Genomic DNA, 11,440 nt, shown 5'->3' on the forward strand with positions numbered 1-11,440 from the left:
CCCACTCCTTCTGGTACCTTCTTCACAAAAGGTCGACATTTTCAAAAACAGATATTTTATTGCACAGAAAGAAAAATGATCATCCGATCCTACAATTTTGCAAATTTTAAAATTTGCATCAGGTGCGAAAATGGATTATATCGGCCACTTCATCAAGTACCTCCCCCACGAAGGGTCAAAATTTTGTATAATTATAAATCTTATAAAATGTGATGAAAGAGTCCGATTGTCTTCAAATTACACATATCGCAATATTTTTCTTTTAACCCAAGGTCTGGAATATATCGGCCCACTCCTTTTTGTACCTTCCCACATAGGGTCAAACTTTTGAATATCCATTAGGCTCATAAAACGCGAAATGAACATCCGATTCCATTCAAACTTGGCACGTCTCAATATTTCTATCAACACAAGATCTATATAAAGATGGTAGAGATCGGACAATTCCTTTAGGTATCTCCCCCACAAACGGTCAAAGTTTTGAATAACCGAAACTATTATAAAATCCGAAATAAGCATCCGATTGTTTTCATATTTCAGGACACCCCATTATTTCTACTAACAAAAGATCTGCTGTGAAGATGGCATATATCGGTCCACTCCTTCGGGTCAAAATTTTGAATATCCACGAAGCTCATAAAACGTGAAATTAACATCCGATTCCATTGCAACTTGAGACATCTCAGTATTTCTCTCAACATAAGATCGGTTATAAAGATGGTACAGATCGGATCATTTCTTCTCTTACCTCCCCCACAAATGGGCAAAATTTTATTTGAATAATTATTTTTCTCATAAAATATGAAATAAGCATCCGACTCTCTTCAAATTTCACTCATATCAATATTTTTATTAACCCAGGATCTGGTGGGTAGATGAGATATATCGATCTACTCCATCTGACGACATTTTTAATAACAAAACACCCTAAAAATGCAAAAAGAGTGTCCGATTCTTTCTAAACTTCAGGCATCTGAATATTTCAACTAACACAAGATATGGTGAGAATATGATAGATATCGGGACCTCCCCCACAAAATACTTAAATGTCTCATAACTTGCGAACCAAGTCAGCGACTGCGTTCAATCTTGGTATATCTTAATATTTCCCTCAACAAGATATCTGATGTGAATGCATAAAAATTACACCACACTGACAATTACACAAAATTTTTTTCACCTCTCTTGTTAAAGGTTAGTTTTGTCATTAATGTGTAACACGTCCAAATATTTGTCGAGAACCCATAAAAATTTTACTTTGACCCTTCTATCTTAACGATAAAATTTGCACAGAAATAAATATTTAATACTAATTTTCGCTTGATACTAATTTTCCAACAAACTTTTTGTAAATTGACATTTTTTTCCCAATTTGTAGAATAGCTCCAGGGTCGGAATTTGCCTCTAATACTGTGGCAAAATATTATTCTTTAAAATGTATATTTTTATGGAAGTAAAAATTGTCAAGCTTTGAATTAGATTTGGTCCAACATATCTATGTACACGGTTTGGTCCGTCACTTTGTGACCAATAATGCCATAATTTATAACTGAATAAATTTGGCATCAGATGGAACCATTGGAAACAACTCACACTATGGAAAATAGATTTAGTCATGAAAAACTGGAAATTATTTCGAAGACAAATGTAGGTAGGAAATCAAATAAAACCAGTTTTTTTCTGAAAACGTTGATGACATTTATATGGGATTATGGAATATGGGTTTTATATGGAAGCTTCAGACATTGATTACATTTTGCTATAAATATTTGGGATATTCGGCATATGTTTTTGCGCATGGACGAGCACCTAGATAAGGAGAAGATTAATTGTATTCAAATGACGGGCATGTTATTATTTTCATTTCATTTGTGAGCCTAACCAGAAATCCGGGGATTAAACAACAGCATATTGTCTTGAAATTACTGTATGTAGATATCGGGTACAGGTATTTTTTTAATGGCTTTAAAACCTGAAGTGATAAAAAATGCAATTGAGTATATTTTCGATGAGTTTTTTTTATTGTTATTTAATCCAAACATGTGGAATTAAACTGGGGTTTCAATTTTAGGGGACAAACCATCAAGAAAAATACTTTAAGGCCAAAACGTTGTTGACCTTATATTATTTATTCACTCTTAATCTATGACGTCGGGCATGTTTTTCGTATCGTTTTTTTGGCATACGTTTTTCCGGAATATTGATTATGTAATGTAAAAAGAGTCTTTATACAGAAAGCGTTCTTCCTTATATGTAGGTCGGTCTATTTGATCATAGATTTTAAAATATTTTACACAAACTTTACTAAATTTCTGCTATGACCAAAAAAACACAAGTCTTTCACACCTTAATTATTAAGAATACTCATCCTATACAACAACTACAACTCGCTTCTACCTATACATGTAGTGCATTTACATTTATTTTGCAAAACCTAAAAACACCATATTTTACATTTATTTGTGTGTTAGTAAATTAAATTTGTTTTACTATTTTAAATTTATAAATATGTATTTTAGTTTTATTTAAAAGTGATTATATTTATGTTAAAATCCTATTTTATTTATTAGCAATTTTTTTTATTTCTATCTCAATATGAGACTTTTTTATAGATTATATTTCAGTTTTTAAAGTTTTTTTAATTTATAAAAAAAAATAAATCTTTGTTTATTTTTTTAATTGTCCATTATAAGATTTGCAAGACTATTATTTACAAACATAACATGCGAAAACAACACAAACAATATTTATTTTAAATTTATCCAATTGAAAAACTTTCCCCTCTCTCGAAGGAAAAAAACTTCAATGCAATGTTATTTCCTTATAAAGTGAGATTATTTTTAAACTATTTTTTTAGTTTTATTCATTTCTTAACTAATTTGCACCAACACTACACAATATATCCAATATTAAAACACCACAAAATTGAGATTAAACAATCGTTGTTATCAATGCCTAAAATTAATTATTATTTTATAATTATTTTCAAAAAATTATTGCTTCTATAACAAGCAACTAAATTAACAATTAAGAAGAAGAAAAAAAAACATCAACAATGCTATGACTATGACTATCATATTACATTTTATTTTTTTTATATTTATTATGATGTGTATTGCAGATGATATTTGTATTTTTTATATATATAGAAATTCAAAATTGTTTTATATATTTACCCAAACATATATTATCATATATAGTATGAAAGCTAATTTCGAAATAATTATTAAAAACTATTACATCTGAACAAAAATGTTTTCAAAAAATTGCTTTATTATTTTTTAATTGGTTTCAAATTGGTGGTAAGTTAGTTTAAGGCAATTTGCATTCTTGGCACGCACTGTAAACAAATTTAACTTAGTTTTTGTTTAAAACATATAAATTGACTTTTAAATCCCATCAATAACAGCAGGCAGGTATTTGGGTGCAGCAGGAGCATATGAATCCCACACTAATATAATTTTTTTAGGTGTTATAGCACTCTGAGGGGTGGGACTCTTTATCTTAGAAATTTGAATTACATCTAGAATCATTGGTACAAAAAAATCGGTCGTATCGGTTTATTTTTTGGTTTATCCAAATAATTATACCCTCAGCCATATGGCTATAAAGGGTATACAGGGTGAGATAAAACACTGCAACAAAGTCGAACGCCATGATTTTTAATTTTTTTTCTTATTTTATTGAATGAAAGCAAAAAATATCGGAAATAGCATCAAATTTTAGAATAAGTTTACATTTGTTCGAATTGGTCACCTTTGGCACGAATTATGGTCTTTAAACGGCAAATGAAACCGTCACACGCTGTACGAATGTTGCTCTGCGGTGTTTTGTCCCATTCCCGACGAAGCGCTTGCTTGAGCTGATCGACACTTTGGTCTTTTTTAGTGCCAACCTTGCTTTCCAAAATACTCCAGACACAATAGTCCAACGGATTGGTATCCGGAGATTTTGGTGGCCATTGGCGCTGGAAATGAAGCGAGGAACCTCATTTTGTAACCATTCTTGGGTGGCTCGTGCTGAGTGCGATGGTGCTGAGTGCTTTTGGAATGTTCAACGTCTGCGGCCATAATGTTTGCATGCCCAAGGATTTAATACACCCTCCAAAATATTTTCGCGATAATATTCGACATTTATTCTGATGCCACGGTCGATTAATACGAGCGGAGAGCCACCATCGGCTGTTATGGCGGCCCAATCGAGTTCTGGTGGCCAACCGAAGGTGCACATTTTAAGCTGACCTTTTTGGCAAATAAACATGCTGGAGAACGAATCTTTTCTCATCGAAGAAAACCAAATTCGGCAGTTCACCACTTTCGGCCAGGCCAATAATATAACATTAATTTTTTTCTGGAAAATTTTCACAAAAATGCTTTTGTACGCTTGTAAACAATATAATGACCTGTCACTGGAATAATTTTAACAGCTGTCGGACGAGTGGCTTAGAAATGACAGCAGTCTGAAATTGGTTGCAGTTTTTTCTCATCCATCTCATATCATATTTTTTAAGGTCCGATACGAAACGGACAACATTGGCCCATTCCTTCGGAACCTACTCCACAGAGGGTCAACAATTTGAATAATCATAACAGAAGTCAAAATATATTTAAATTATCGAACATTGCCTGAGGGTATGCATCTGTCGGCAAAACCGACTGATACATTTAAATTTTAGCTGTATTTTTCAACTATTTTCGGCATTTGTTCGCGTTCTGAGTTCTTGACATGTAGGAAACCTTATCAATATTGTTCCACGTTTCAGCTATTTCAAAAGTCTTAGTCACATTTCCCAAATGATTTGGCCTGATCTTAGCTATTTCGAGGGTATTGACAAAATCTTCATATAAAAATTTGTATTTAGCTTTCTTATAGAAGTCCGCGATTTCAAACGTTATTGATTGGGAGGTGGGGATGAGATGTGAGAACAATTTGAAAAGCTAATTTCCAATATTTCTGCCAACACTAGATATGGGGTGAAGAAGGGCCATATTGGTTCACTCCATCTGGTATCTCCTCTGCCAAAAAGATGAAAAATTATTCAAAAATAAATAAAAATCTCAAAGAAAACGTTATGAATATCCGGTTTGTTTAAAACATAGCTTATTGTAATATTTACACTAAGTGCGAAAATTGATAATAGCGCACCACTTATTCTGATACCTTCCCTACAAAAGGTTGAAACTTTTAATAAACATATGAATTACCGATTCTCTTCAAACTATGCATCCTCAAACATTTCTGTTAGCACTGCATCTAGAGCGAAGATAGGATGGATCGGGCACACATCGACCCAGTCAGAATATTTTGAAGAAGAAGGAAAATAATACCTATGCCCACAACTACGTCAGCGAAAAGATTTGTTCCAACAGTTCGTGTTAGTCCTTTTTAGTACTCAAAATTCAGAATTTATTCCGTTTGACAAAATTTTTTTACCCAAAACTACATACATCGTACTAAATTTTCAGACATTCAAGGTTTTATACCTTATTCAAGTTTTTCCCTTTTCGGAAAGAATAATAGGAAAATATTTACCTTTTACACCAAAAAGTCTTCAAAATCCCTAATTTTGAAGTTTGAAGAAAGTCGTATTAGCAAAACCATTGTTCAATGGATCTACATCCGATTTTTCTGTCCAAAGCTATTTCAACTTCTTCCTATGTAAACCTTAGAAAACAACAGTGACCTCAATATCAAATTTCAGAATTTCAGATCTATCCATTCAATCAATACCAAATTTGGTAATATTCAGCACACGTATCCAAGACAATCTACTCAATACCAAATTTAGTAACATTTTATACTTTTCCTATAATTTAGTACTCATTTGCAAAACCGTTCCATATCTCAATCTGGACACCAACTGTTATCGCAATGGAAAATTTCACGGTTTTAGTTCCCTTTAGTCAATATCAAATATAGTACTTTTCGAGGCCAAGTTCCTCGAAATAGCTAGTACACATTTCCGAAACCCTAATATCAAATTTCGAATTTCCAGCACTATCTGTTCACGAAATACCAAATTGTACCAAATTTGGAACTATTTAGTGCCTTTCATACAAATTTTAGTGCCTTTTCCAAACCCTCCTCCATATCTCAATCCCAGTTACCAACCGAGACCTCAATATCAAATTGCAGGATTTCAGCTCTATTCCTTTATCCAATACCAAATTTAGTACTTTTCGTACAAATATAGGACACATTTCCAAATGCACCAATCCAAATCTCAACTTCAGATATCAGCAGTTATCTAAATATAAAATTCCAGAATTTGTTTATCCCTCACCCAATTTGTACCAAATATAGTACTATTTAGTATTTTCGTGCACTTATAGTACCCATTTCCAAAACCAACCGACCCAGATACCAACCGAGACCTCAATATCAAATTTCGGGATTCCAGCTCTATTCCTTCACCGAATACCAAAGTTAGTACTTTTCGTACAATTATAGCACACATTTCCAAACCCATCCCCATATCTTAATTGCAGATACCAACAGACACATCAGTTGTGTTCCAGAACCTACAAATTAGTACTAATTAGTACTAATTCTGCTACAACGCGTTCCCGTACTGCAAAAACTAGCAAAACTTGCAGCTCTCTTGAGAAAAAAATGGCGCCGAGTGGTGCACATTTCTGCTTGTTTTAGCTACATGAATTTGGCCGAGCAGAAATGTGCAAATTGTGAATTTGACATTTAATTGGCAGGGCTAACAAGGTTGAAAAATGTATTGATACATTTCAATGTTCCCGCGTCATAACAAAAATAAAATTTGTAGTGCAAAAAAAAAAGCAAAATATGGAGCACTTTTGGATGATTCCAGTAGTGAAAAGGACTGGCTGAATGATGAATCAGATTATTAATTATTATTATAGATTATTAATTTTATCGTATCGTCTTCAATACTAATTTTTTTAAATTTTGGCGTCCGTTTCAGTAAGGTTTCACCAGTCCGATTTGGACTGTTTACTCTTGGAATTTTGAATTTTGACATTTTATCGCATTTCTGCTAATTTTCCGTTCCCTTATTTTTTGAGCACACCTAATTGAGAATGACATTTCGAACTGTTCTCTCTTCTGCTAGTTTTACTACTAAAAAAGTACTGGAACACAACTATCAATATCAAAGTTAAGGATTCTGGCCCTATCGCTTCACCCACTACCTAATTTAGTACCATTTAGTACTTTTCGTACAGATATAGGATGTATTTTCAAATTCACCTCCAAATCTCAACTTCAGATACCAGCAGTTATCTAAATATCAAATTCTAGAATTTTATCTCTATCCATTCACCCCATACCAAATATAGTACCATTTGGTACTTCCCATAAAATTATAGTACACATTTCCGAAACCACCATGAACAGCGACCCTAATACCAAATTTCAGATTTCAAGCACTTTCTGTTAACCCAATACAAAATAGTACCAAATATGGTACTATTTAGTAGTTTTTGTGCCCTTGTAGTAACCATTTCTAAAATCGCCTTTTACAAAATTTCAAAATTACATCTTCATCCGTTCGCCCTACACCAAACTGTTCCAAATTTAGTTCAGCTCGCACACTTTGTTACACATTTCCTAAGCCACCTTTATCTATCAAACTTTCTTTCCCACCTTGATTCTCATACCAAATTTCAAGTTTATAGCTCTATCCGTTCATATAATACCGAATGGTACAATTTTTGAAAGTTTAGCGCCATTTTAGAACTTTTCGTAACTTCAAAGTTTAAATTTTTATCAATTTTGGTACCTTTAAGTACTTTTCTTACAAATGTCAAAAACCCAGCATTATCACACCACTACACTTCAGCCGTTTCGTCTGGTCGTTGCTTCTCAGTCCCTCAGTCAGTCATATAGGTTAGTGCCAGATTCTCCTTAAACTCCAAACATTTCACTATTTCTGCCAATATATTTATGTGTTTTGTGTAAGTCACGTTCTTGATGCCCGATCAATTTCGTTTTTAATTTCAGATCTGAAAAATATTCTCAATCAACAGTCAAATGACAGCATGGATTTCCTTGTGGCTCCGGCATCTACAACAGGGACGACATCGGCAACCATCGCACCAACAAGTGGATCAGTGACAACATTGTCCTTAAATCTAAATAATAACAATGGCCATACCAATGGCCCCCTGAATGTGTTACAACCACCACCTTTGATACCAGCACAGTCACAGCAGCAACAACAACAACATCCCACAACATCTACCCTTATGGACTTTAATCAGAACAGTAACCAAGCAATGTTGCCACCAACTGCAATCAATGGACCACAGCCAGCCCCAACCAGACCTCTGGAAAATCTTATGATCTTCGATAATTTCGATGTTCATGAGACGCATCGCATTGAGGATGGAATTTGTACCCAATTGTCCAGGTTACCACCCAAAAAACAGGAATTACTAAAACAGTTCGGTATTCAAACAAATCAGACTGTAACGTATTATGAAAAGTATATTCTCATCGAAAATTTCAACAGATTTTGCAATGTGAGCAAACAAAAACCCACCACTCTCAAAAACATGAATGAACAAAATATATTTTGAATGAAATTGAAAATTGTATCCGAAAAAAAAGGATTTGATTTAATGCCATTGTATTTGTTCTTTTTTCTCTTTGTTTTTGTTGTTATTTTCGTTTATTTAAACAATTTCTAGGAATATAAGGTGGCCGATCATAGACCCTTTTTGGATTTATCGGAGAGCGGTTTACCCAAGTCCGAACAACTTAAGTTCATACGGTATCTGGGACAGGGACTACCCAATTTGACATTAAACAAAATCTACTTGGTTTTCAAGGACATCCTAGGCTTAAGCAGAATAGAAAAGTAAGTAGGAAATGGGATTTCTAAGAATTGCAATAAAAACATTTCAATTTTTTCCATTAATTTTCAGAATGGCCATAGAGGGCTATAACTTAGATGCAATATTAAAAAAGAAAAAGCGTAATTTATACAATAGAATGACAGCAGCAGCAGGTAGGTTGGATTTGTGTAAGTTGCAATCGGTTCACGGTGACACAAAATAATTTAATGGTAATAGTCCTTCTGAATACGGTGTAACCTGCGATGTTCATATTTACAAAATGTATTTAAAAACCAGTAAGGAAAGGTCAAAAGTCGGGCGAGGCCCAGTATATGCTACCCTATACCACTATGCGTATTTAGTAGAGCTCCCGTAACAAAAAAATTATATTGGGAATTTATGTGAAATAAATCATACCAACCTTATTTGAAGGCGTATCATTGGCTTTAGAGTACTCACAATTTGGGAACTATATCCAACTCTGTATCGATTTTCAACAAATTTGACGGAGGCTTTTGTACTTCTAGTACCAATGAACTTTGCTGTATAGTGCATGAATAACATTAAGAATTATATTAAAACAATTTTTTAGAGCCGGATCGAGTTTCACCAAATGGAAAAATTCGGTTAAATATGAAAAAATCTATTTAATAACTGTAAAATCGGAGAAAGATGTATATCGAAGCTATATAAAAACCTGAACCTGAATTTAGCAGAGGTATTTTCGAGCAGAATCTGATGTCCGGTACCAAATATCATTTTTCTGGAGTGCATATTACGCATGTGAGGGACTTAAAACTCAAAATCGGATGAAACATATAAATGGGAGCTATAACTATATATCTGAACTGATTTTCACCAAAATTGAATTACTTGTTTCTTGGATGAATTCAGTCGGAATTTGCAAAAATTAACTTCATTTGGGTTGATATTAGCCATTTGGTGCAAAAAAAACATGAAATCGGATAAAGATACATACGGGAGCTATATCCAAATCTGAACCGATCTTGACAAAATTTTTAACACTTATTTCTAAGCTGTATCTAAAATCTGGTATCAAAGATTATTGTTGTGGAGTGTATTGGGACCTAAAACCCCAAATCGGATGAAACATATATAAGGGAGCTATAGTTACATCGGAACCGATTTTCACCAAGTTTTAAAGTACTGGTTTCTAAGATGAATTCAGTTTGAATTTGCCAAAATTCAGTTCATTTGGACTGATATTAGCCATTTGGTGCACAATAAACCTGATATCGGATGAAGATATATATATGGGAGCTATATCCTAATCTGAACCGATCTCGATAAAATTTGACGGAGGTATTTTTGAGCTCCATTAGATATCTGGTACTAAATATCATTCTTGTAGAGTGCATATTATGCATGTGAGGGACTTAGAACTCCAGTTCGGTTGAAACATATATATGGAAGCTATAGCTGAACCGATTTTCTCTAAATTTGATGAACTTGCTTCTAGACAGAATTCGATGTGCCATTCTGGATGATCTGGTAATTTGGACTGATATTGGCCATTTGGTGCACAATTATATATATATTGGAGCTATATCTAAATCTGATCTGATTATCACCAATTTCAATAGGGTTCGTCCTTGGACCAAACAAATCTTGTTTGGAAAATTTCATATTAATTGGATAATAAATGCGATCTGCAAAAATACATGGACAGACGGACGGACGGATGGACAGAGGGACTGACATGCATAGATCGACTCAGAAAGTGATCATATGAAGATTCTCAAAAATAACTATGGGTCTTACACAGATCACAATATCAGCACAAGGTATGTTATAAAAAAGGTAGGGATCGGACCATTCCTTCTAGTACCTCACCCACAAAGGGTCAAATTTTGAATACAAAACAAGTTAGAAAGCAGCAAGGCCGGGCCGAACTTTGAATACCCTCCACCATTTGGAACGAATTTGGACATTTTCAAAAAATAAAATCCTTAAAAAGATCTGTTAAATTTTGAAAAATACCGAATATACCCGTTATATTGGGGTCTATACGAACCTACATAGGCATTGTTTGTCATAAGACATGTCATAAGCCTTTAACATATTCAAATTCGAAACTTGAAATAAACGCTGAATAATGTAGCTAAAATCATCAAAATATCGTTATATCGGAGCTGTGCGAAGACCTGAACCAGCATAGACAATTTTCTGTCACAGGTTGTAGCATCCATTACGAACTTCAAATACGACATCTCAAAAAATTTCGGTGGGTATTGTACCTTAACTCAAAATACCGAATATAGAGAGGTACTGATATATGGGGCCTACACGAAGACCTGAACCTGCATAGACAATTTTCTGTCACAGACTGTAGTTCCCATTACGAACTCTAAATAAGTAATCTGAAATAATTCCAGTGAATAATGACGCTAAAATCATCAAAATACCGACTATTGGGAGGTACCGTTATATGGGGGCTATATGAAGACGTGGACAATTTTCTATCATAGGCGGTAGTACCCATTACGAACTTCAAATACCAAATTTGAAACAATTCCGGTTAGTAATGTCGCTAACATCATCAAAATACCGAATATAGGGAGGTACCGTTATATGGGGGATATACGAAGACGTGGACCTGCACAGATAAT

General features: G+C 33.9%; 1 protein-coding gene across 2 annotated transcripts in view; it reads left to right on the top strand.

The window, feature by feature from the left end:
* The window catches only part of LOC109612796 (G-box-binding factor), an 82,667-nt gene that overhangs the window by 65,419 nt on the left and 5,808 nt on the right, over positions 1-11,440 (top strand). Inside the window, exons 5-7 of one of the 2 annotated variants that reach the window (XM_059131846.1) lie at positions 7,975-8,495; positions 8,664-8,833; positions 8,901-8,998. In XM_059131846.1, coding sequence (XP_058987829.1) covers positions 7,975-8,495; positions 8,664-8,833; positions 8,901-8,998 — 789 coding nt within the window. The remainder of the gene's footprint in view (positions 1-7,974; positions 8,496-8,663; positions 8,834-8,900; positions 8,999-11,440) is intronic. The other variant, XM_059131847.1, reaches the window with a different exon arrangement.

The sequence above is a fragment of the Musca domestica genome, unplaced genomic scaffold, assembly GCF_030504385.1.
Source record: "Musca domestica strain aabys unplaced genomic scaffold, Musca_domestica.polishedcontigs.V.1.1 9, whole genome shotgun sequence".
Taxonomy (NCBI): Eukaryota; Metazoa; Arthropoda; class Insecta; order Diptera; family Muscidae; genus Musca; species Musca domestica.